We start from the raw sequence: 27,721 nt of genomic DNA on the forward strand, positions 1-27,721 counted from the left end.
AGCCTGGTGAAGTAAATGCTTGCTTCACTCCCCTTTCCTGAGAAAAATGGGGTGTGGTACACTAGACAGTGGAATGACTCTTAGAGGCAGAAAGACCCAGGTTCCAGTACTCCCTGTGACACATAGTGGCAAGTCACTGCTGAGACACTAAGTTGCAAAGAAGTGGACAAACTGTATCAGTAAATGAATGAATGGATGAGCATTTGTTAAATGTTTGCTATGTACCAGGCACCAGGCTAAGTACTAGGTAGAAATAGAAGCAAATAAGATACTCCCTTCCAGTAAAGAGCATACATTTTAATGAGGACAGACAACACTTATATCAGTAGAGGCAGGTTCCATATCAGGACTTACCTACACTAATCACATCACAGAAATAGACTCTACCCCACACACCTCTGGGGAAAAAAATCATGTCCCAGACTACACTGGGGTTTCCTCAATAAGAACCAGAATTACATGAAGGAAACCAGTCTAGAAATCCACATAGGAAAAGCCAAGCAGATAAAGAACATGGATTATCCAGTCTGAGACATGCGGTTAAATTGAAAACCCACAGAATTGGTCTCTCATGCTGTGTGTGTGTGTGTGTGTGTGTGTGTGTGTGTGTGTAAATATACATATATATGTATGTAAATATATGTGCGTGTGTATGTATGTATCTAGGTTAAAAATAATTGCCTCTTACAGCCAACAAAACTGCCTATTTACCCTGCTTATAGTTTATTTGTATATATTTGTTTACTTGTTGTGTGTCCCATTAGACTGTAAGCTCCTCGAGGGCAGGGACTGTCATTGGCTATGTTAATGCTATCCACTGGACCACCTAGCTGTCTTTGTATTTTATATAATACTTATAATATTATATGTGTAACTTATAAACATTATATTTATAACTTAAATACTTATAAATATACAATATATACACATATGTATATGTGTGTATATATACATATGTGTGTATGTGTATATATATATATATACACATACACACATATACATATATATACACACACACACTTTTATTTTTAAAGTCTGGACCTGAGTTTTCAGCCATATGGGGAAGTCCTGCCGTGGAAAATCCCTCCACCTCCACCAGTCAGAAGTTTCTCAGGAATCTACAGTTGGGGGGGAAACTGATTGGCCTCAGATCATAGATTGAGCCTGTATCAGGGAAGTTTCATTCTTGGGTTTCCCTCCTCCAGGCAGGGCTGGTTCTCAATCCTCTCTGCCATTCAGCTTTCCCCCATATAATGCCATTTTAGAAATTCAAAACAGGCACCTATTTCCACATTTGGAAAAGATCAGTCTCACTGTTGCTAGTGTTCAAAAATCATTTGTTCTTGCAAACGAGCATTTAATGTCAGTCCCAACAGGAAGCAGGGTTGGGACTGGTAGCGGTTGGTTCCCGCTCCTGACACTAACATTTGGCTTCCTTGTTTATTTGGGTGGCTGCGGGGTTCTCTGGCATGACTCTCGTCGGTCACAGCCAGACCCCAGGAAATGCCAGGAGGATTTTCAACACAGATAGTGAGGAGGCAAACAAGGGAATGTCTCTCCTCAAATTGGAGGCTGTGTCCAAGCACCCGCACTTACTTAGATTAGAGCAGAAAATCAGAAGGGAATGCCCCTGATTGTGACTTCAGGTTTCTGAAAGCCACACCTTGCTGAGCAAACACAGGAGGCCCTGGCTATGGGGAGTCTCACCAGCTTTTGGGGCATGCACGATAATAATAGTCTAGGCCCAATGGGTTGTTAATAGCTAAGGTGTGGTCAGTCAGTGCGGGATGTTCAAAGGGCCTAAAGGATTGGTCTGGACATGCAGCCTGGGCCACCATGACTGTCTTAAATGAGGCTGCTCTGTTTTCCATCCTTCCCAATGCTTCTACTTTGCACCCAACACTGTAGGATCATGCATTCCAAGCTAGAGCTGACATCTAGGTAATCCTGTCCAACTGCTTCAACTTACAGAGGTGAAGTGATTTGCCCAATATCACCCAAGTGGCAGAACCAGGATCTGAACCCAGGCCTCTGACTCCAAATCGGACTACAAGGTTGAGGGCAGAGGCAATTGTCATTTCCATCTCTAAATCCTTGGCATTAACATGATTGCCAAGATGTACTGACCTGGATGGCCCAACCTCACAGAAGTAACATTAATAATCAACAGAACCTGGGTCTGAGCTGGGCTCTTCTTGTGGCCAAACACCCCCTTAGCTGAGTGGGCTGGTCATGTTCTATCTCTTAGTCAATACCGAGGACTCATCCTTCAAACAAAACCTTTATCTGGCACAACTGAGTCACAGGAGGCCAGAAGAACTCAGGGACAAGCTCCAGAGAGGGACTGTTCCACCAGTCTCCCAGCCTGATCACAGAGCTCTTCAGGACCCTGCACCTCATTTGACAGCCATGTAGGAAATTAGTTCTGGGCTGGGAGGGGGCAGGGAACCCCATTATAAAACCTGCCATGCTTCTGTGTTTGGATTCCTTTCTGAGAATTAAGAACTCCATTTTTTTGCAAAACAAAGAGCCTTGCAAATTCCTGCCATAGGAATAGTTATATCGAGGTCTACCAAGGCTCAAAGGATATGTGGTATTAGCTCGCTTCACTCCATGAGGTTTGATGGACACACTGACCAAAAAGCTAAATAGTATATAACCATGTTATGGTGCAAAATGTCCTAGGTAGACAGTCAGGGGACCTGGGCTCAAATTCTAGGTTTGCCATTGTGTGACCTTCAGCAAATTATTTGGTCTTTCTGGGCTTCAGTTTTCTCATCTGTAAAATGGGGATATGGGGAGTCCCATCCTCATGGAGTTGACTTTATGGTCCTTTCCAGTTCTAAATCTTTAATTTAATCTTTAACATTCTGTCCATGTGACAGAGAGAGAGACGGAGCAGTCAACAGCTCTAACAAACCCTTTAACACTACTCCAAGACCCCTCAAACACCCAGTTCTCCCAGAGTGTGACTCCTATCATCTTCTTCAGCTGTAGCTGACATGATTCCTCCTGAGTGAAGTTATGGGACAGGCACAAATCTAAGGCTTGAAACCCAATGCCTTGAAAAAAAAAATTGTTTAGTCTGCTGTGCATTTAATAATAGGTGACTAGCTTACTCAGCTGCAAAACGGCACTTAAGTTATGTATTTGCCCGTGTTTCATTTTTCCTCCACCACCATGGGATAAAGGTGACAGGCTCTGGGCAGAATAGACAGAATAGACAACCCATCACAGAACCATGGAGACAAGGGTCTTCAGGGCTTCAGCTACAATCTCATTTCTATGGATCTGACACTTCTACCAGGATTCTCGAGTGAGAGAGCTGGGAAATGCGACTTTTTACAAATCGGTAATAAATGATATGAGGATATGAGCCTCTGGCTATTCCAAGCAGCATCCAGTCATCCATCCATTCATTCGTGTTCATTAACTCAGATCAAGAGAAAGTTAAGGTCATTCCGAATTTACAAAAGGGCTGAAATGAGGAATTGTTTTAGGAATCATAATATCATCATTTAGAGCTGGAAGGGGGCTTAGAGACCATGTAAACCAATCCCTGCATTTTACAAATGAAGAAACAAAGGTCCAGAAAGGTGAAATGACCTGCCCCCAGTCACACAATTTGAAATGACCTTAGGGATCATCAAAATCAGACATTCTTACCCTGAAATCAGTGAATTTGTCATTGTTTTAAATCCACATTCAATATATATTTGGTGACTTACACTAACTGGTTTTCGTTGTAACTCTATGTATTTTATTTTATGAATTTATAACATTATTTGGAGGAGTCCATAAGTTTCACCAGATGGTCAGAGGGGTCAGCGACATTAAAAAAAGGCAAAAGTCCCTGGTCTAAATTCAAGCCCAGAGAGGTGACACCATAGGTAAGTCTGAGTTAGGTCTTCTCTCGCTAAAGTCCTTCCTCTTTTCACTGTGTTTTCCCTTCTGCATGCAGTAGGTTAATCAAGGATTGCCTAGCACTAGATCTTGGGGTTACAGCTTCTGGAACTAGGAAAAAAATTACTCGTAATTAGTACCTCTTGGTTTCTAAGAAAATGGATGCTTCTACGATACTCAGTAAAGGCTGAAATAACTCTTGCCTTCCAACATTTAAATATTCCCCATGACATTTTACTTACACCATTAATCTGTCTGGCAAAACTTTGCTTCAAAATAGTGTGGCCCACTATCAATTCAACTCAATAAGCATGTATTAAGCACCTGCTATTTGCCACATACTGTACCAGGATGACTAGATTCAATTCCACTCCTCCAATCCTTATTATGCGCAAGGGCCTGTTCTAGGCATGAAAGATAAAGACACTCACACAAAAACAAAACAAACCTTGCTCTCAGGGATCCCAAAGTCTTTGGGATCACAAAGAGATGGTCACATAACTCTTCTTGCTTAGAGTCCCAATTGTTCAAATTTCACTGTACCTTTTTAGCTTGGCCCAAATTAACTTAGCCAAGTTAAGTTCAAAAGCAGCGAAGCCTGAGTGATGGAAGACCAAAAGTCCTGCCCCATTCACTGTCCAACTGTGTGACCCTGGGCAAATTCTTTAACCTATCTATGCCTCAGTTTCTTCAACTGTAAAATGGGGATAATAATAGCACCTACTTCCCAGGATTGTTGCAAGGATCAAATGAGATATTTGTAAAGTACTTTGCAAAGCGTAGAGCATTACATGCTAATCATTGTTATCAACAACATGGAAACTCTCAGAACTCCATAGATTTGATTGGTAAGGTCTTTTTCAATAATCAATCCTGCCTTCATTTGCAGGGTAGCTGGATGGCACAGTAGATAGAGCACTTGGCCTGGAATCAGGAAGACTTATCTTCATGAATTCAAATCCAGCCTCAGACATTTACTAATTGTGTGACTCTGGACAAGTCACTTAACTCTGTTTTTCCGTTTCCTCATCTGTGAAATGAACTGGAGAAGGAAACGGCAAAGCACTCTAGCATCTCTGCCAAGGAAACCCCAAACAGGGACACGAAGGGTCGCACATGACTGAGACAACTGAACAAATTCATTTGGAAGTGTTTGCAGATGCATTTGAGCATCAGGGACCTTTCTCTCTGCCTCTGACTAGCCCCAGGTCATTCATTCATCCCCCATTCATTCATTCAACAAACATTAAATACCTACTGTGTGCAAGACAGATCTGAGGAGAAAATGATGGATTTGACATAGATCCTGCTCTCTCAGAACTTACAACAGAAGCAAATGCAAAGAAAAATGTAATGTCAAGGGAAGGAAGACAGGGCAAAGTAGACATTGAGACCAAATGCCATGAGAAGTGTGAACAGGAGGGGCATGGTAATCGGGGCAGCCCAAGGTAGCCCTGGTACCCTCCTGAAACATAAAAAGCCCTAGAGGAAGGCATGTTTGGCAGTATACACATGTAGGATTTGGAGGAAACCATGGAAAGAGTAATCCAGGATGAGAAATCATGAATGGGCTGCAATCTGCCCTGATGAAGGGACAATCTTGATTCCCATCAATGAAGGCACACATGCATTGAAGCCTTGGAGCCCATTGCCCAATGGTTCACATTATTGTCACTGTGGTTTTCATAAGATGCAATATTAATTAGTGGATGACTATCATGGGTCCTGAAATCCATACAAATCATGGAAACGGTTACAGTCACAAAGGATAACATAGCTGGAAAGGACCTTAAAGGACATCAAGTCTAAACTGGATAAGAATTTCCTTTCTGTCATATTGCACAAGTGGTCGTCCAGTCCCTGCTTGGATACTTCCAGTGAGGGAGAACTCATTACCTTCCAAAGAAGCCCATTCTATTTTTGGACAATTTTAATTATTAAGGAAGTTTTCTGCCTTTCACATAAAGCCTAAATCTGCCTTTCTGCAACATTCCCCTCCCCTATCATCGCTCCTGCTTTGTCCCTCCAGGCCCAGAGAAAATAAGGGGAATCTCTCTCCTGGATGTCAGACCTTCAAATCTTTGCAACTGTACTGAGCATCTTAGCCAGAGTTCAAGGTGGGGATAGGTCCGCTCTCTGGTAGCTACCAAAAGGTCAGTACGTCAATCAACAAGCATTTATGGGGTACCTGTTATGTGCCCTCACTATGCTAAGCACTAAGGATACACAGGAAAGTTAAAAGACCATCCCCACCCTCTAGGAGCTTACATTCTAACTAGGTAGACACAAGACACACACAGAGCAGGGTGAGGGCAAGCTGAGAGGGGCAGACTTTAGCATTTGGGGAGAAGAGGAAGAGTCTCCCCCAGAATATGGGATTTGAGCTGTGTCTTGAAGAGTACCAAGGTAATGAAGGGATGGAAGTGATGAGAAAGTGTCAGACAAGAGCAGAGGCACAGAGATGGGGGTGGGAGTTAAGTTTAAGGTATGACAAGTTTCCTGCTCTCCCCCTTCCCCACCCCCACCCCTAGGAATCAAAAAGCTTTTTAGCAAGGATAGTCTGAACGGTCAGTCTGTTCCCCAGATGGATCCCCGTGACGTTGAAGGCATTTTAGTTGCTCTATCTGGTCATTCCAAGGTTCGGATGACAGCTAAGAACAGAAAAAGTGTCTTCTGGTGAAAGGCCTTGCAAGACTTGATGGCCTGGTCAGGTCCAATCTGCTCAGAGTCTCCACTGACCCACTGATCTCCATTTACCTCGTAGAGACCCGGAGTCTCTTTGACACTGGAGAGACCTTCCTGGCCTTCTTCCATACAGTCCACGGAAACAAAATGAAGGCCAGGAAGTAAGAGGGCTGTCCTGGTCACTTCCCTACTTCCACGTCCAATCAGATGCCAAATCTTGGCAATTCTATCTCCTCAACATCCTTTGCATCTGTACCCATCAGTCTATCTCCACCACAGACTCCTTGGTTCAGGTGCTATCAGGTACCTCCCTCGTGGACTCCTGGAATAGCCTCCCAAGTGGGTTCTCCGGGTCACACCTCTCCCTTCTGCAATAAATCTTCCATCCAGGTGCCAAATCGATATACTTAAAGCACAGGTCTGACCATGTCACCCCCTTACTCAAGAACATTCTGTGGCTCCCCTCTGCCTCTATTTGACATTGAAAACCTTGCAAAGTCTGGCTCCAGCCTCTCTTTCTAGGCTGAATAAATACACATGACTCCCTCTGACACATTCTATGGTCCAGTCCAGCACCCCTGCTTACTGCTAATCACACACAACAGTCCATTCTCAGCCTCTCTCTACAATAGTACAGGCTGGCCCTCAAGCCTGGGGTGCCCTCCCTCCTCACATCTGGTTCTTAAAATCCATCACCCCCTTTAAGATTAAATTCAAGAGATATCTCTTCCAAGAAGCTGTCTCAGATTCCCCAAGACATTAGGGCACCCACATACCGAATATCCCTTTGTCTCTAATAGTAGCTAGAGGTTTAAAGATTTGCAAAGTGTTTCTGTGTGGCATCTCATTTGATTCTTACAACAATGCTATCAGGTAGGTGCTCTTATAATTCCCTTTTTACAGATGAGGAAACTGAGGCTGAGAAACAAATAAATGACTTGCCCGGGTCATAGAGCTAGTATACACCTGAGGTCAAATTTGAACTCAGATCATCCCAACTCCAGTTCCAGCCTTTTACTTACCACAGATGTTATAATTACTTCAATTCATAGATTTAATGTTTCAAGTGACTTCAGAGATCATCTAGTCCAAATGCCCCATTATACAGATGAGGAACCGGGACACATACATACACCCCAACCACAAGAAGTGAAGTCACCTACCAAACGTCAGTTGGGTCTGAATTTGTTTGATTTCCCCAAAAGCTTTGAGCTCTTTCAGGTCAGGGGTGATTCTGTTTTTGCCCTTGCACCCCTAGAACAGTGCCTGGCACACAGTAGGCACTTAATGAATGTTTGTTGATTGATTCCACATTTGCGCTTGCTCATTGGTACTATGTTACATCACTCCAGTAGAATCAACCTTCCTTGAGGTGAGAGATGAACTTCAATACCCCTGTATAGCCCCTTGCCTAGAGACAGCCCAGAGCTCAGTGTTAATCTCTCAAGGACAAATAACGTCAACTCTACTCTTTTCTTCATGGGATTTTGTGGGTAATGAACCAATGAGACAAAATCATGATGATCACACATTAATAGAGCACTTTAAAGTTGACTTTGCATTTTGCATACATTGTCTCATTTTTGCTTCATGATAATCCTGTACAGCAAATATTATTACCCCCATTTTACAGATGTGAGAACTACCGATCAGAGGGGTTAAGGGATTTGCCCATGATCACACATCTCGGAAGTGTTAGAGGCAGGATCAGACCTTATGGACACCAAGCTGAGCTATCGCTCCACTATGACCCCCTGTGTCTTCTTGCCTGAATTGCCTCTGTGTGCTGCCAGGAGCCAGGTGGGGCCAAGCAGCCATCACCATCAGCCCAGGCTGTCTTTACTGAGACCAAAGTCCGCCATGAGTTAGGAGAAGAATACGAGGACCCACCAGACATTGCTGCGGCTGTGTTCTTGGAGGACACAGTCTCTCTGGACAAGCAGCCACCTCAAATTCAAGCCAGTCCAGGTCAGAACTGGACAGATGGAAATCTTAGCAAGGACTAAAAATACTCAGGTCACCTGCTGGCTAGTGAGGCCACAACAGGCTATTTTTCACCCTGGAGGGTTCAGAGCTGGGGCAGGAAAGAAACCTGATCGCCAAAGGTCAGCCTGCCTTCCGATGCACCTGGGCTCTCAAACACCTGACTGCTTGGAAGCAGCCCTGGGCTAGTGGATCTCGAAGCGTTAAGCTTGAGAGTCAGGAAGCCCGGGTTCAAGGCCCAGCTCTCCCAGTGATGAGATGTGTGACCTTGGACAAGTCATTTGGCAAGAGTGATACAGTAAAAAAAGTATTGGCACTAAAGTAAGGGAACCTCACTTCAAATCCTCCTCCTCAGCAATACCTGGTTAGCGCCTGTTTCCTTGTCTATAAAATTGACCTCTGAGGACCCTTCTAGCCTTAGATTTATGATCTGGGTTCTCAGTTTCCTCCTCAGTAAAAGGAAGGGTTTGGGACAAGATGCCCTCTGGGGTCCCCATCAACTCCAATAGTCCACTTATAAACCCTCAAGTGCCAGCAGCCAGCTGGAGAAGAGGAAGGAGGCCTGCAGATCACAAACTGTGTGAGGAGGAGTTACAATGAGAGGCTGTAAGTGGGTTGTAAGGGGTCGTAGCTAAGCTAGTTAATAAGGAAGGAGCCCTTGGAGGTACAGAAGACAGGCAGAGAGTCCCCACTCAGCTCTTGAGTCTATCAACTCATACAATTATATAATTTGGGAACTAGAAGGACACATCAAGATTATCTTCTGGTTTAACCCCTTCCATTTTACAGATGAGGAAACTGAGACCCGGAGAAGTTGGGACTCCCCAAGATCACACAGGACATGGTCTCTGAAGATCATAGATTGCGAGCTGGAAGAGACTTTATGGGCCATCGAGTCAAACTTTCTCCAGTTGACATATGAGGAAACTGAGGTCCAGAAAGTTTCCATGACTTGCTTAAAGTCATGCAGCTAGTAATTATCTGAGGTAGGATTTGAACCCGGGTCTTCTGAAGGCCAAATCCATCATTCTGCCTGCTATACCATACTGCCTGTTGATATTGAAAGAGCTAGGAATAACTGGGGTCTCCTTCCTGTGAATCATGTGCTCATGATACAGAACGCCTCTCACAAGACACCTCAAAAATGCTCCGAAAACAGGCAATTTCTGGTCCATCTCAGCATCGGCTAAAGGAAAATAACTGTGGGGATTATTTTGATAAGAGTTTTCATAAGAGTTCGCCTGGGAGCCAAGAGGACCAGTGTTCCAGTCCGTTCTCTGACTCTAGAAGTTACAGATGAGTAGCCAACCTACATTCAGGGAGTTTCCAGAAGAAATTCTTTGACACCTTGGTCAGCTCCAATATAGCCTACCTGTAGCTTGTTAGTATGTGGTTGTTTGGACAGCTAGGTGGCACCATAGTGCACAGGGCACTGGACCTGGAGTCAGAAAAACTCATCTTCCCAAGTTCATATCTGTCCTTAGACACTTACTTGCTGTGGGACCTTGACCAAGTCACTTCACCCTGTTTGCCTCAGTTTCCTCATCTGTAAAATGAGCTGGAGAAGAAAATGGCAAACCCCTCCAGTATCTCTGCCAAGAAAACCCCAAATGGGGTCATAAAGAGTCAGATACAACTGAAAAATTACTGAAATTACTACTACCACATTATTCACCTATCTACCTGGAGTATGGCAAGCTGCTTCAAGTATCTCCTGCTAATAACTTACTAGAATTTGCTGTGAAAAATATACAGCAACATGGCCAGTAGGTATAATATACCCAGCAATATTAATATAATACATATAAGAATATTTTCAAATGCTCCCCCCAAAAAAAGACAAGCATCTTATTTAGCCCCATTTTCCACTCTCCACTTTGCTTCTCACGGTCCCACCTCCTTCTCCCCATTATGAGGAGTCCCTGCCCCTTCTGTACAAATCTCCTCTGGGTACACCCAGTTAGGAGCAGCTCCAGCCAGCCCCAAGCTTCTGAAGATTTGCTAAGAGCAGGTGAAGATCTGTGAAAAACTGACAAATGAAAATAGAGCTGTTGAAGATCAAGTGAGGAGGGCTTAGGCACACTCTTCACACCTCCTCAGCTGTTCCTGTTAAACTGCTCCTTTGATGGAAAACCTTGCTGGTCACAGTCCTAGCAACTTGCTAAGGAAGGAACTTCCAGAGAAGCAGCCTAGTAGATAGTGAATGGAGACTAGTACACTAGCCTCGGAGTTCAAATCCTGCCTCACATACTTGCTACATGGCCAAGCACAAGAGACTTGTTCTCAGGCAATCCATCTGCAAATCCTTCCCATGAATGGGGATAATCCTGAGACAAGCATATAAGAGAGAGCAATACTGATAACACTTACCTCACAGGGCTACCCTGAGGCTCAAGGGAGACAATGTATGTAAATTCAGTTACTGTGATTACTCCCCTGGCGTCCATGGCTAGTGTTAACAGTATTTCCTAGGGGCAGCTAGGTGGCGCAATGGATTGAGCCTCGGCCTTGGAGCCAGGAGGACATGAGTTCAAATTCAAACTTAGACCCTTGACACTTACTAGCTGTGTGACCCTGGGCAAGTCACTTAACCCCAATAGCCTCACCAAAAAGAAAAAGAAAAAAAAAAAAAAACCAGTATCTCCTACATTCTTGTTTTAGGCATAAGTAATGAAAAATATGCATGTAAATTTACATAAATAAATATCTGTATTTTAAATTCCAGAGGATAGTGTACTGGACAGAGAACTGACCACAAAGCCAGGAAGCCCCGGGTTCAAGTCACTCCCCTGGAACATATTGGCAGTGTGACCCTGGCCACCCACTTAGCCTCTCTCCATTAGCTCTCCAACGGGCAGAGAAGATGCCTACCTGTATTGGCGGAGGGAGTGTCTTCACCTGAGAGCTCCCTAGGTCAATCACATTGCAGTTTCAGTCCCTTCCTATTTTATTTTATTGTTTTTAATTTTTCTTTTAATTTAACCCTTCTTATTTTATTTTATTTTATTTTTATAATTTAACCTCTCCTATTTTAAAGTCAGCTCTCTGAGCATTGCCATGGTACCTAATCTATGGTCATTGTGGGCAGCTACTCTCCGCAGCCTTCCTCAAAAGAATGTTCTTGAATGAATAAAATAAATCACATGGAATGGCCAAGGAAACCAATCCTACTGAAAAGCAGTTATCAAACTATCACCAAAAACATCCCCCCAAACCAAACTCATGGGCCCCAGGTCAAAAATCCCTGCTCAGTATTATCCTGTAATGATAATATGATAGTATTACCCCATGGAGAGGCAGCAAGGAACATCTTTTTCCCCCCATCATTTATTTCTTGGATAACATCCTCTTCTTGCATACATCAAGTCAACAAGCATTTATAAAGCACCTACTATGTGCCAGGCACTGGGCTAAAAAGCATTCTTTGTTGTAATCTATGGCAGCACGTTCACACACATGATGTCCTCCTTTACAGGAATCTAATTGTCTTGGACTAAATGGTCACTGAGGTACCTTCAGTTCTCATATTCTGGGATTTATTCATCTATCGTCCTGTAGGTAAAGAGTAATGATGACAATAAAGTGACTTTGGGAGCTGCTAAGTGGCCTGGTAGACACATGGCGGCAGGAGCTAGAGTGACAAGGATCTGAGTTCAAACTCTGCCTCAGACTCTAGCTGTGTGACCCTGGGCAAGTTACTAACCCACTGTCTATAGATTAGACCCCGACCCCAGTCAGGCATTCTAGACCCCCCGATCAAGCTCCAGGCTACCTCACCAGGCTTGCCCTCCTTGGCTACCTCTCTTTCAGCTCAATTGAAGACTGTGGGGTACACAGCATGATTTGGAGTTAAAGGACCTAGGTTCCAAGCCCATCTCTGTCACTGACTACTTATGTGACCTTGGGCAAGTCAATTTTCCCTCCCTGGGTCTGTTTCCTCATCTGCAAAATGAGGAAGCTGGATTAAATGACCTTCCAGCCCTAGATCTGTGAGTCTGTCCCAAACCTATTTCTGGTCCTCACTTTCTGCCCAAGCAAATCCTACTGAATTTGGAGAATCTGAGCCCCACAGGGTCAGAAAGGAACTCAGCGGCCAGCTAGTACAACCCATTTCTGAACAGGAATCCCCAGGCAATATCACCACCAAGTGGTCACCCAGCTGTTGCTGGAGACAAGTGACAGGGAACTCTCTCCCTCCCTTGACAATCTACCTTTGGAGACACCTAACGATTAGGAAGAGAGGAAGAGCGCGTCCTTACCTCCTCTGGGCAGTGCTGGGGATCCTGGGAGCATAGACTTAGAGCTGGAAGGGACCTTGGAGACCACTTAGTCTATGCCAATCCCTCTCCCTTATTTTAAAGATAAAGAAACTCTAAAGAGATTAAATGACTTGTCCTAGGTCATCCAGCTAGAAAATGTCAGAGGTAGAATTTGAACCTAGATCTTCCTACATTCCATCTACAACAACTGACTGCTTCTAGGGTCCTCTCTGACTTCAGTGTCAGTCCATAGAGAACTCTCCTTCCTCTAAATCTGGGTGGAGTAGAAAGATGGATAGATAGGTAGGTAGGTGGGTGGATGGGTGGGTGGATGGATGGATAGATGGATGGGTAGATGGATGGATGGGTGGATGGATGGATGGATGGATGGATGGATAGATGGATGGATGGGTAGATGGGTGGATGGATGGATGGATGGATGGATGGATGGATGGATAGATGGATGGATGGATGGATGGATGGATGGATGGATGGATGGATGGATGGACAGAGAGATAAGCAAATGGCAGATAGGCAGGTAGATAGAATAAAGATAGATTAAAGGAAGGTGAAAAATAGATATGTATACTTCAATATAATCGACTCCCTTTGTAATCCTAAGTATTTTAAGTATTTACAAAGATTATTCTGAGAAGAGGTTCATATGTTTCACTAGACTACTGAAGGGAACCATGACACCAAATGGATTAAGAACTCTTGTAGTATTTATATTGTCTATCTGGTGAGTTTACTTCACATATATTGCATATTATCTGGAAGTCTCAAGTATGTTTTCCTATGAATATGATGTCTTTGTAGCTAGACTATTAGCTCCTTAAGAGAAGCTATTTCTTAGTATTTCCCATAGTACATGATGCATTACTAGGTGTATAGTAAGTGTTTAAATGCGTACCCTATTGACTGATTACATATATATGGAGCGATAGACAATTAGCTGTGTCCAACTCTTCATGACCCCATTTGAGGTTTTCTTGATAGTGACACTGGCATAATTTACCATTTCCTTTACTGGCTCATTTTGCAGATGAAGAAACTAAGGCAAACAGGGTGAAGTGAGTTGCCCAGGGTCACATAGCTAATATGTGCCCAAGGTCAGATTTGAACTTAGGTCTTCCTGACCCCAGGTTGGGCACTTTATCCACTGCACCACCTAGCTGTCCACTGATTACATTAAGGAGTTTAAATAACAGTGTATGATGATACTGCTATAAATAAGAGGAGTCAGCTTTGACACCTGCCTCAGACATTTACTAGATATATAACCCTGGTCAATTCACTTAAGTTCTCTTAGTCTCACTTTTTCCATCTGTAAAATGGGGGTAACCACTTTTTTTACAGGGTTGCTAAGAAGATGCAATGAAATTGTGGGTGTAAAGCATTTTACAAACTTTAAAGGGAAAGCACTTTAATATAGGACCTAACCTGTGACTTCTCAGTGAGGTAACTCCCTCTACCAGTGCAGATTTACATCCTCCCAAAGGCTGGGGGGGTGGGGGGGGGCAGTAAGCAGGCCTCTAAGTCAGAAAGAAGTGGGGCGAGTCCCATCTTGGACCCACACTGGCTGTGTGACCCTGGGCAAGTTACTTAACCTCTCAGTGTTGGAGACAAACTGTTATATAAACGGAGCTATTCTTGTCAATGTTCTACATTCCCAGAAAGGTGGGAATCCAAAGTCAGCTGCTGGCCTTTGTGCTGCTGCATGATGGCAGCGATCTCAATTCTGGGGGCACAGTATTCACTGGCAGGGTTCGTCCTGTCCAGGGCAGAAGAGTCCTCTCCTGCTGGAAGCGTCTTACCTGATAACAAACTGTCTGTTTTTATTGAGGGAAACTTCAAAGTCATTTCATGCTTGTGTCTATGAATCATCAGATGATCCTCAGTCGGGAAGCGCTGTCAGACAAATACAAAGAAAAAAAGAAAGAAAGAAAAGTAGATCTGTTCAGTGAGTTTCCCAATGCTCATTTGGCACCAGCTGGAGGGGGGATAGTGGGGAAATGATCATCTAGCAATTCAGACGTGCCAGGGGAGCCAAAAACCTCCTTGGAGAAGTGAGAAAGTGTGAGTTTTGCATATGGGATGAAGGATGCTGCCAGGCTCTTCTGTCTGCCACCTGAGTGGAGGAGTCAAAAATGCAGGCCCTCCACTGGCAGAGGAGAGAGCCTGGTGGCAGGCAGCATCACCTGGAGGAATACCAAGAGTCTGGAGGGTATGTGTTCTCCTACCCCCAGGGCGCTCCAACCTGGGACTCTGGGCTTTTTCACATAAGCTTTGTCACTCTCTGGGAAGAATGAGGGAAGGATGTGTTGGGAAATGTCAGTGATGTAAAAGCAAAATATATCCATAACATTTTTTTTTCAAAAACACCAAAATGAAAGAAGCATTATCTAAATCAGCTAAGATGGCCAGGGGAATCTAATTCCATTCAATTCAACAGGCATTTTAAAAAGCACCTACTATGTGCCCTCTACATTGGACTCACAATGGGGTACCAAAAAAAAAAATAAAGCAATCTTTGCCTTCAAGGAATTGAGATTCTGCTTGGGGAGGGGGCAGGGAAGGTGTGAACACAGGTACTGAAAAAGCATTCTAACATCCACTATATGCCCAAGGTGCCATGTTGAATGTTGGGGATAAAATGACAAAAATGAAACAATCCCTGTCCTTGAGGAGTGTACTTTCTAGTTGGGATTTAGAGGAAGACTTCCCTGTAGGAGGTGGCCCATGAGTTGCCCTTTGAGGTCAGGAAGGGGTTCCATGAGGCAAAGATGAAGGAGAGCTTTCCAGGCATGAAGGAGGTCAGCCTTCCCAAAAGGGGAAGATGGCCATTCATGTACTCCTAGAACAGCCACCTGACCAGTCTGACTGGGGTGGAGCCTTACAGAAAGGGGAATAATATGAAAATCAGGCTGGAAAGGTAGGAAGGGAACCAGACTGTAGGAGCTGCTTCCCTTGAGGCATTTAAATCCACTGGAGATGGCTTCAAACTCCAGCCCTACCACTCCCTATGTAAAACTGATTAAATCACTCCCCTCTCTGGGCTTCAGATTCCTCAGCTGTAAATAAGGGGATTGCATGAGATGACCTCTGAGGTCCCCCCCAGCTCTACATCATGGACCTTTTATCCTAATAGATGAGTCCTTCCCAGTGCCAGCCCTGTAGTCAATCAGTAAACAACACATCTTCATAGGAATTCAAGATCCGAGAGCCCAAAGATGGCCCCTATCCTGCCCTGGGCTTAGAGAATACAACACGAAGAAATAAAGTTGGAAACATTTGAACAAGTGCCGATCCAGCCCAGAATGCACGATCTCAATCTGCTGGGTCCACTTTGGGGAATTGAAATCATCATCTTGAAAGATATGAACTCTCCAGAGATGCTAAGAGCATCTCTTTATCACGGGAACACTATGCCAACAGGCAAGGGAAGGTGCTTCATTGAACATGGGTATGGGTGATAAGACAGAAAGTCCCAAGAAGAAGGGGCAAGCACACAGGTTTGGATACCAATCACACACAGAGAGCAGGGCACAGCCAGGCTCTCTGGAGGGCTCAGGTCACATGTGCGAGGGCTCCAACTGTCATCATTTGTAGCGTGCCTCAGTTTTCCTAGAGATTGGGACTAGGACAAAAGCAAATTGCCCGAAGTGATCCAATGAGTCTCTTTACACATTTTTCTTGTTTCATTCTGTCTTTTTGTGCTGTGTTACTCAAACTCAGTGGGATCACCAGCTGCCTCTGGTCTGAGACTTTTTACATTTGTCTCTGCATCCCCAGTGCCCAGTGCCTGGCACACTGTGGGCAGCTAATTAGAGGTTTATTGGACTGTTAAACTGAATTATCTGCAATCCCAGCAGAAGAAGGGGCTGGACAATTCAGATGAGAGGCACCTACCTTAGACTGGCTCACTCCCTCTCTTCCAATGGGCTATCCTACACAGCAGGACCAAGTTATAATGATGTGACAGAGGGGTCTGGCATTTTACAGAGAGAGGAGGGGCCTCCCTTGGGGGCTTCTGATTGGTTTACACCTCTGATGTCACAAGTAGGTAAGTGCCAAATAAAGGAAGCTGAAAGTTTCTGGCAAGGAATATTCTAGATATGAGGGGTTCTAGAGAAGGGAAAGGGTGGGGGTGGGTACCAGGCAGGAAATGAGGATGTCTCTAAAATGAAGACAAACTGTCAAGAAAAAGGCTAGGCTCAGGAAACCAGAGGAAGGGATGGATGGATGGATGGATGGATGGATGGATGGATGGATGGATGGATGAGAGAAAGAAAAAAAAGTGTTTATTAAATGCTTATTGTGTGTAAAACACATATATGTGATGGGGATTCAAAGAGAAAAGTGAGAGACAGGCCCTGCTCTCAAGGAACACACATTGTAAGGGGGAGACCACACACAGGGAAAGTTTCTATACCAAGTCTGACAAAAAGGGGGAAAAAAGAGCCTTCAGAGAACACGTTTATTTAGGGCAGGAAAAAAAAAAGCCATCATAACAAAGCCAAAACAACAAACCTCCCTGTTCGGTTTTAAACTGATGGGGAAATTCTTGTATCCAGAATCCAGCAGGACCCTTCCCAGGCCAGTACCAGAGCCCAGGCCTGCCCGCGTCACTGTCCTACTCCAAAAGCTTCAGTTGGACAATGAGGTGTCCTCATCAACTTTGTAACGTAAAGTCTAGGATCATGGGATCCAGGACCGGAAGGGAATTACATTATCTCCTTTTTACAAGTAAGAAAATATAGCCCTAGAAAGAGATATTTTCTTACCAAGGTCAGTCACACGGCTAGTTAATAGTTAGGGCTTGGATTAGAATCTGTATCCTGAGACATCACGATATGGCAGAATGGGCGAGACACCTGGAATCACCTGCGTACCAGTTATGCCTCCCTTACACCTCACTTACCCTCTCTAGACCTCAGTTTCCTGATCTGTAAAATAGGCATGCCACTGGTCACAATATCTCTTTCACAAGCCTGGTGTGAGGAAAGGGAATGAATTGTAAAGCATCCAATACTCTGTCTATGGGACCTAGAGTCGTGATGTGGCCACTTTTAGAAGATACGACAACTTCAAAAAGTCCGTTGGGTTCATAGCATCATAGAATCTTGGATTTAGCCCTGGAGAGGATCTTAGAAGTCTCCTAATCCAAAGAACCCATTATACAGATGAGACCCAGAGAGAATCAGTGAATTGGCTAAGCTCACATTTTTGTTATTGAGTTGTTTAAGTTGTGTCCAACTCTTCCTGACCCCATTTGGGGTTTTCCTGGCAAAGATGCTAGAGTGGTTTGCCATTTCTTTCAGGTAATAATAATTATGATAATAGCTGATATTTACTTAGAAGTCTGTAAAGTACTTTACCCACATTATCTCATTTGCAGAGCAGTAACTTGGAAATGTGCTGAGACCATGGCTGGGGCAAATGCCATGAACTTTTCCTTCAGTTAAAGGGTAAAGGGGCAGGGAGGGGGAACTCACCCCAACTTGTCACTGAGTAGCTTCCTATTAGAATTCTTCTTGCTGCCCAGGGGCTAAGTTCTATGATTTCTAGCCACTGGGGGATTGATTGCAAGCTCCATGAGCATCCTTTAAATCTGGTGCCCACCAAACACAGGAACTGTCCAAATTGGACCTCCTGGGGAAAACTCCTGATCACTCTGCCCTAGTTACAGGGCTAGCCATTTAAGCCCCGAGATAACTCTGGGAGTCACATACCGAGCAGACATGGGATGTGAACCCTGGTTCTCAGCCTCCATCTCCAGCACATTGTCCAGTACACCAGGCTCACTCCTTCAGTCCTCTCCTAGCCCCTCTCCTGATTCACTGGACTTCTCTATCATATCCCAATAGCCTTAGCACCTTGGAAAATGCCTCCACCCAGCCCTGTGGCTCATCCTCGGACTGGTGCCTTTCTCCCTTCGAGCGCTTCTCCATTTGAAGAAGTGGCCAAGCCAGCAGTGCTCATTCCTCCCCTCCCCTCCCCTCTCCTCTCCTCTCCTCTCCTCTCCTCACTTTGTTTCTGCCTCCAGATCTCTCCACCAGGGCCCCACGTGAGCACCTCCTCTTCCTCCATTCCAACTTTTCAGCTCCCTTTTATAAGTTATCTGCCCTCAGTTCCTCGAGGTCAGCGCCTGGCTTTCTGCTTTCTGGTTGTATCTATGTTCCCCACACTTGGCACAGTGGCGTAAGTGCTTTAGCTAGCTTTGTTGTTCAGCAATTTTTAGTTGTGTCCAACTCTTCATGACCACATCTGGGGTTTGCTGGGCAGAGATACTGGAGTGGTTTGCCATTTCCTTCTCCAGCTCATTTTCCAGATGAGGAAACTGAGACAAACAGGGTGAAGTGACTTGCCCAGGGGCCCACAGCTAGTAAGTGTCTAAGGGCAGATTTGAGCTCAGGAAGATGAGTCTTCCTGACTCCAGGCCCAGGGCCCTAAGCACCATGCCACCTGGTCAGCTACCTTGTTAGTAGTACCTGCCTGACTAGAAAGAGTCAATGCAAGATTCCAGCCCGCGTCCCTCTCCAGTAAGAGTACTTTGCCCACTTATGGGAATCTGGCTTAAGAAACACAATTTGTTGGGGGCTTTATTTTAAAATAGCAAATGAAACATAAGGCTAGTTGTCAAAAGCCAAGTTTGGAAGCAACTTCAATTTGGCAAAATTCTCTGTTCCTCTGTAGCTATAGAAGCCTGGCCTTAAGGTAAGCCCTTAATCACTTCTTCTTTACTTATGTAAAGGAACGCGCCATCGTTCCAATGGAGAGAAATGCCGCATTTTAGTGCAATGATGATCACTTTTTGGAGTTCTACTATCTACCCACCCGTATCTTCTTTTATCCTACCTGTCTATTTTATTTCAAAAGGGAGTTATAGAGAATTACCCAAGGACACACAGCTAGAAAGCTGTAGAGATGGTATTTGAACCTAGATTCTAGGACCCCTAGTCCAGGCAGGGCTCTATCTGCCACAATTCATTTCAAAAGACATTTCAGTGTCACTGATCATTTCCTCCAACATTCCTGATCCATAGGTCAGAAGTCAGCATTTGTCCATAGGCCTGGGTAGCATTAACATGCCCAGGTTTGAGCAGGTGATTCTGGTTCCTCTTGGAGCAGTTCATAACTTGTGAGGGTCCAAGAAACCGAGACTTACATTTCCATAGCATGTTTCCTCCCAAAGGCCCCCAGAGGCCTCTCCCCAGGTCCTACTGCCCAGTGCCCCTCCAGAGAAACATTCCAGATGGGAATTCTGCCTCTCACTAAATACTCTAGGGACAATTTAGGGAAAGGAAAGGACCTCAGACAGCAAAAGGCTCAAGGTTTGACAGAAGAGCACACAGAAGCTTGAAGCATGGGCACTCCCAGTGACCACGAGTGGTCAGCTGCCTCAGTTTCCCACGTGTGCTCCTAATGATAGGAATGTGGGAAAGGTTTCAATGTCATCATCAAGTGCTACAATATGATTAAAGAAGTGTCCACAGAGGTGACAGAGAACAGAAAACCTCAGGCTTTGTTCTGTGGAGATTTACAATCTGCCCCATTTGCTGTCCTCCAAGGTAGAGGTGCCATAGTAGATATTGGGCTGCCTTTGGAGTCACAAAGGGTAGAGTTTGAGTACAGCCTCTGACATATATTGGCTGTGTGACCTTGGGCACGTTAATTAACTTCTCTAAGTCAATGCTGATCTGCATTGGTGGAGGGAGACTCCACACCAGAAGTTTCCATACCAAAGAAAGGTCTCAAGGCCCCTTTCCCCTAAAAAGCATAAGGTAGAAAAGAGGACCTTGGGCATTCAGAGGACACTCCTCAATCTGGCAAGAAGCCAAGCTCTCCTACGGTCTCCATGCTGGGTTGTGTCTCCATCGATAATACAACAACGCCAAGTCCAAATTGTTCCATGGAAAAACAGACTTCCTCTTTCTCCCCATTTCTCAAATGACAAGCCTGGACATCTGGAGGGGCCAGCCATGGGTTTGGCTCGCTTCCTGGGGGTGGGGGAGGGAGGGGGGAGGGGGTCGGCCCTATTAGATTTCAGTGGCTATGGCTCTATGGATGTGTGCACACCGGCTCACAGCATTTGGGGTGTGGGAAGGGGGACCGTGATGATAATAACAACCACAGCCTCTCCCTGGAGAGACCAAACAGGATGTAGCAGTGATGGAGCAGACCAAGAGCGGTCTTGGAAGCTAGCGCCAAAGTCACTTGCCAGGCACCCGCCAGAGGCCTGCCAGTGGGACCCACTCACCTGCGAGCAGCCTGGAGCACTGCAGACGAACGGCCTTTCCTGCTCCAAGTTCATCTTGGATTCCTCATAAATCTACAGGTTAAGGGGAAAGGACAGAGACAAAGAAAAACGAAACACAAAAATTCATTAATATCCCTGGCTGCAGTCTCAGAAACATGCAAAACTCACCGCTCAGGGAGCCCTTTTCCCAACGGCTCTTAGGATATCAAATTCCCCAAACAGACAAGGACAAATTAACATGGATCCAAGGTTCTGACTGGCTCATATTCATTAGGCTCCCTGCAGGCTAAGATCTTACTGTTTTTTATTTACTTTGAAGGGGAGCAGGGTGGAGGAAAGCCACCAGGCTGCCCCAGCTGAAACTCTGCCTATGACTCCTTTTCATATTGTCGAGATTATTCCTCACCTTATTATTCCACTTGGAAGCCTTCTGAAAAGGAGGCAACTTTCATGAGGATAGGAGATTCTTAGCGGGAGGGGGCCTTTCATGTTACCAAAGAGAAAACTGAAGCCCCAGGGAATTATGACCAAGGTCACATGGATAGTTAGGGGCCAAGCCAGGCTTGAGACCAGGATCTTCTGAATCCTTTCATTTTACAGATGAAGAAACCGAGGCCCAGGGCACGCTATAAACTTGCCCAAAGTCATGTGGTAGTAACTCAGCTCCTCCAACTTTAAAGAGGTCACTGTTTCATCTTATGCAAGTGAAGCCAAGGGAAGGTACTTGTCCAGGGTCATGGAGACAGTAAGGGGCAGAGCCTGGGGTTTGAACCCAGGTTCTCTGATTCCAAATCCAAAGTCCTTTCTACTTTGGTTTCTTTGGTTTCTTCTAAAAACCCTAAATAGAAGCCGCCCCAAGATTTCAGGGCCACAGGCTGTGGGTGGGTAAGTATTAGCGTGACATGTGTGCAGTGGTCCATCACCATAGCCAATAGGAAGAATGGACACAGACCCCAGGCAGCATCAGGACCACTGACCATTGATCCTTACAGCAAAATCTATAGCTAAGACAGCCCAACAGACAGATCTCTGATGGATGGGCTTTAAAGGTTACCCACTGAACTGCATGCCATAGTCGAGATCGGGGCTTCTTAAACTTTTTCCACTCACACCCCCTTTTCATGTTTTGGCAATGTTTGTTGGCATTGTGTGGCCTGAGGGCATGCGCGGTGCAAAGTGCGCATGCTGTGTGTTCAGAACCAAGGCAGCAGTGAAGTTGCCTGACGCAAAACCGGCAAGTACTGCCAGAAACACCTCAGATTCACTACACATTTGATTTTGAATTAATTTTTGTCATTGTGCATTTAGAAACCTTTTACTGTTGCCAAATTTTTCACAACTTTATATGGGATCATGACCCACAGTTTAAGAAGTGCTGATCTAGACAATAAACACTTCATCCGCTTCATCCACTGTGTGGATGGTTAAAGCTTCAAGTTTTAGAACATTGCCGCTCCCCAAAATTGTATAACTATAGATGTATAACTCAGAGAGTAGTGAAGAAGTAAATGGTAGACAGGACGAAGCTGCACCCCATTACAAATAAAAAATTACAAAGGAAAACTGGAGAGAAAACAATTTTCACCAAGCTAATACCTAAATGAAAAGAAGATGAATTGGTCATGTGGCGAGAGTAAGGAATAACCAATGGGCGGCCTGTGTGCTCCACCAGAATCATAAGATCACAACATCATAGATTCTGAGCTGTCAGGAACCTTAGAGGTCATCTGGTTCACCTTCTCCTAATTTTACAGATGGGAAATTGAGGCCCCAAGAGTTTTGGTCACAAGATGTAGTGAGCATCAGAAGTAGAATCTGAATCTGTATCATCTTAATCCCTAACTAAGGGTCTTTCCCTCTTTACAATGTTAGGAGAAAGAGGAGGATGCACCCCCCCCCCAATGCCCTCATGGTGAATTTACGACAGGACACGAACAGGAGTCATATATGATAGGCTGACACAGATGAGCTGCAATCTGCATCACTGGAGGGAGTATTCACTTTGGTGAGACTACAGACACATTGGAAAAGTCTCTAGAAAATGCCTTCTGATATTGAGATAAGCCTTGGGAACACAACTCACCTGTAATGCTGATACATCACAGATACATTCCTGATATTTCTTTCCTCTGATATTAGACAAAAAAGCCTTGGAATAATCAGAGGCAAATAAGAATCTTAGAACACAATCAAGAGCCCACAGAAAGACTGACTATGCTTGACTTTATAGCTGATTGTGAATCAAGGGTAGAAAAAAGATTCAATACGTCTGGACAGATAAATGGCTTAGATGGATGATTTGAAACAAGGTACCTTCCCTAGGAGGATTGAAAAAAAAACAACACATCTAACACTACATGTCATTTTTCAAATCCTAATTTAACTAATAGCACTCCTACATAGCCAGGCAACCACTGGGGGTTACAGCAATCAGCATCAGTGCAGTGGGAAGGGGCTGCCTGGTCTCTGTGAGCAGCCACGGTTCAGTTTAATAGAACTGCGTTACTTTTCAAGGAAACTGTAATGAATCAATGTGCCTACATGTACAAGATTTTCCTGAAATGCTCCCAGGTTGTGTAAATGTGTCATGGAGAGGTATACTCTTGCCTTCATTTTTTGGAGGCATAAATAAGCCAAGTGATTTGGACCTCTTAATGTAGACCTACCTCTCACCATTACTCAAATTTGACAAGGTTTCACACCAAACACTTTCAAGTTCAGACACATATGAAGCTGGGTTTTTCTATGTTCCCTTTTGCTCCAAATATACCTCAATACTTCTCCACAGATCAGAAATCTAGAGTTAGGAGGGTCCGTGGGGGTCTCTAGCTCAAGCCTCTCATTTTGCAGATGAAGAAACTGAGGTTACATAAATGATAAGTGTCAGAGGTGGGTTTTAAACTCAGATCATCTGGTACTCTTCCCATTGTCCCATGCTATGTCTAATTTCTTCATAGAACGGCAGATGGTCTCCAAAAGATGAGATAGCAGAAATGTCTATTAGCCTACAACCATCCTGGTGAGGGACCTGGTCAGACTGAGCCAGGCTGGACCAGGGACAGGAGACATGCAGGCATGAAGGGGCCCAGAGCTAAAGCCTTCTCAGAATCAGTGCTTCACTGGCATTACTTGTGAATCCTCCATGACTCAGTAAGGCTTTGGAAGGGGACTTACTGTTAAAGGAGAAAATGAACAACACGATTTATTTTCTAAGGAGATTAAAAATAAACACCCTCACTTTGAAAGGCGGTATGATGTCATAGAGTGAGCGCCTCACATGAAATCAGGAAATCCTGGGTTCAAATTCTGCCCCACTCACGCACCAGCTTCATGATATTGGGAGGATCACTTCACTGTATCCTGGCTTCAGTTTCCTCAATTGTAACACGTAGATAATACTTATGCCCCCTACCTCCCAGTGGCTGTTATGAGAAAAGTGCCCCCCACTCCTTCAAAGTGCTCTATAAGATGATGAGGATGACCCATTCAGAGACGGAAGAGACCTCAAAACATCATTTACTCCAACTTCCTCACTTTACAGACAAGAAAACTGAGGGCCAGGGAGGTTAAGGGACTTAGAGATGAAAGAGACCTCTGAAACCAAGAGTCCAATCTTCTCATTTTACATTTGGGAAAACTAAGGCCCAGAGGGGTTAAGTGATTTGCCAAAAGTCATACAGAGCAAGATTTGAACCCAGGACCTCTGTCTCTACAGCCACCTCTCTTTTCACTCTCATATGCAATATGAATCTTTATCATTATTTTATAGCAGCAAACATTTGCCTGAAAATTGGGAGAAAGAGCAAATACAGTATAAGTATGGGCTTGAAATATTCTGACTAAAGACAACCCTCCTCATGTCCCAGTCACCCATTTGATGGAGCCTTTGCCAAAGTCTCACCCTGCTACATTCCCTTCCTCCCCTCCCCCGGGTTCACCCATCCTCTCACCCTCCAGAAACAGAGGAGGACACCGTGGGCAAGAAAGTCAAGAAACACACTTTGCTCAGATACACAAGGTGATGTGGAAAAGCTGTCCCTTCCAAGGGGGCAGCTGCCTCATGAGACGAAGGCCTGCCTCGTGAATAGACTGAAAGAAACTTCAAGGGAACCCAGCTCTATCACCAGCTTCTTGTGGGGCCCGTCAATCATTTCATCGCTCTTTGCCATCAGACTCCCACAATATCAAATAAGCTCTAACTTTATTTTCTGTGTGTATATACATACATACATACATGTAATTAGAGAGACAGACAGACAGAGACAGAGTTGTTCACATGTTATCTCCCCCATTAGAACGTAGGTAGGGGCAAGGGCTATTTCTGTCTTTGTTTGCATCCTTGGACCTTAACACAGTGCCTGGCACAGAGTAAGCACCTAAAAAATGCTCGTTGACCTGACACATGCCTGAGTGTGTGTGTGTGTGTGTGTGTGTGTGTGTGTGTGTGTGTGTATTTCTGTAAGCATAAACTGGCACATCACTCTAACATTGGGTTCAATTGCACAAGTACAAGGTGGGCTTGTACTTGGGGCTGGACGAGTCAATCCGAGAAGAACTGGGGTTTTTAGTGAAACACAAGTACAGCGTGAGTCAACCCTGGCAACCAAAAAAGCCAGTGTGATGCTAGTAAACATTAAAGAGGTGACGTGTCCAGAGCAATGGAGAGATGGTCCCACTGTATTCTGGCCAGGTCTGTCCATGGGACATCCAGGCTACTGTGTTCAATTTGAGCGGGCGCCATTTTAAAAGAGATGTCATACCGACAAGCTGAAAGCACCCAAAGGAGGGCGATTAGGATGCTCAGGGGACCAAAGACCACATCATAATAGGATCAACTGAAGGACCTGCTCGTGTTTAGCCTGAAAAGGAGGAGACACAGGGAGGACATGACAGGTATCTTCATGGATTGGAGGCTTCATCGTGAGGAAAGGCTGCTCAGCGTAGGGAGCTTAACCCCAAAGCAGAATTGGGAGCGATGGGCAGAAATTATACAGGCATATTCAGGCTTATAATAAGGAAAACTTTCCTCATATCTAGAGATATCCATGAATGGAATGGACACCTCTAGATTGGGGTCCCCCCCTACTGGTGGTCTTTGAGCAAAGGCTGGATGAAAATTTGTTGGGGATGGTATAGAAGGGATCCTTGATGACAGAAGGGTTGAACCAGATGATCTGTGCCCCTGTCACTTTAACAGAGATAATAGTCCAGATTTCTGTTCCAAACACAAATCTCACTACTTAGGGGACTGGCATGGACCATAGTACACACCTTGAGATTCACTAGTCTAAGTATAAACTTGACTAAGTTAACTGAGTCATAGAGTCTGATGCTCTTTGGGTTTCTATATTTAAATAATATAATCCCCATCATCACAGAGAATTGATATGATGTGAAAGTTGTACTTACTGGTCTTACTGACATTTAACTTCCTTGCTTCCAGTCTCAGCCCTTACTGCCCTCCACACACTCCATGGTTCAGTGACCCTGGCCTCCTTGCTCCATCTCCTGGCTCTGGGAGCCTCCCCAGTTGTCCCCCAGGCCTGGAATTCTGTCTCTCCTCATCTCCACCTTTTGGCTTCAAGTCTCAGCTAAAATCCCACCTTCGAGTACAAGCCTTCCATCTAGGATTATCCCAGATTCATCCGGTCTATGGCTCATTTGTACATGGTCATTTACGTGTTGTCTCCCCTCTTAGACTATAGGGACCATCTTTTGCTTTGCCTCCCCAATGCTTAGCACAGTGCCTGGCACATAGTAGGTAGATGTTTAATAAATGCTTGTTCATTGACTGACTTGCTTGTCAAAATTCAGTGCTCACTTAACTGAAACTACCTCGTTAGCCCCTAAAGGTTTCAGAAAACTCAAAGCTCAGGCAATAAAATATATAATAATCTACAAAGCCATCCCAGGCTTCCCACAGTTGACAAGGAGATGACAGGCTTGATTTACAGCTGTAACCCACAGCCGGGGCTTTGGTTCCTTTAAACAAGTAATAAGTGAGAATCACCTTCTCTCTCTTGCTACCCCAGCCAATCAGTGTAACTTCATTGAGCATCACTCCCCAGCCCAGCGGGCCTTCCCTTTGGCCCTCACACATGACATTCTATCTTCCATTCCTGTGCTGTCCCCAATGCCTGGAATGCTTTCCCTTCTCATCTCTGCCTTGGAGAATCCTTCTCTTCCTTCAAAATCACCTTCATCAAGAATCACCTTCTACCTGGAGCCTTTCCTGACCCACACTCCCCTCCCCCTGACCAACTGTTTGGCCCTCCCTAACCTGAATTTAATTACTTAATTACTTTGTATTGGCTCCCTCGTTGCAAGATAAGCTCACTACAAGGAAGGACTGGTTCCTTCCCTAAATGTGTATTCCCAGTGACTGGCAGTGCCTGGCACATAGTAGGTGTTGATATTTTATTGTTGTTCAGTCATTTCAGTCATGTCTGACTTTTCATGACCCCATTTGGGGTTTTGTTGGTAAAAATTAACTAGAGTAGTTTGCCATTTCCTTCTCCAGCTCATCTTACAGATGAGGAAACTGAGGCAAATAGAGCTCAGTGACATGTCCAGGGTCACACAGGTATTAAGTGTCTGAGGAGGGATTTGAACTCAAGAAGATGAGTCT

The 27,721-nt window shown here is 44.7% G+C and overlaps 1 protein-coding gene across 1 annotated transcript in view; it reads right to left on the bottom strand.

Moving 5' to 3' along the window:
* LOC114050684 (cyclic AMP-responsive element-binding protein 5) overlaps positions 1-27,721 on the bottom strand; it is a 487,545-nt gene that overhangs the window by 385,908 nt on the left and 73,916 nt on the right. The window contains exons 2-3 of the mRNA XM_027872545.1: positions 21,094-21,165; positions 14,648-14,741 (exon numbers count right to left, since the gene is read on the bottom strand). Of these exons, the coding sequence (XP_027728346.1) occupies positions 14,648-14,741; positions 21,094-21,147 (148 nt within the window). The 5' untranslated portion in view covers positions 21,148-21,165. The remainder of the gene's footprint in view (positions 1-14,647; positions 14,742-21,093; positions 21,166-27,721) is intronic.

The sequence above is a fragment of the Vombatus ursinus genome, unplaced genomic scaffold (assembly GCF_900497805.2).
Source record: "Vombatus ursinus unplaced genomic scaffold, bare-nosed wombat genome assembly UNPS02014799.1, whole genome shotgun sequence".
Taxonomy (NCBI): Eukaryota; Metazoa; Chordata; class Mammalia; order Diprotodontia; family Vombatidae; genus Vombatus; species Vombatus ursinus.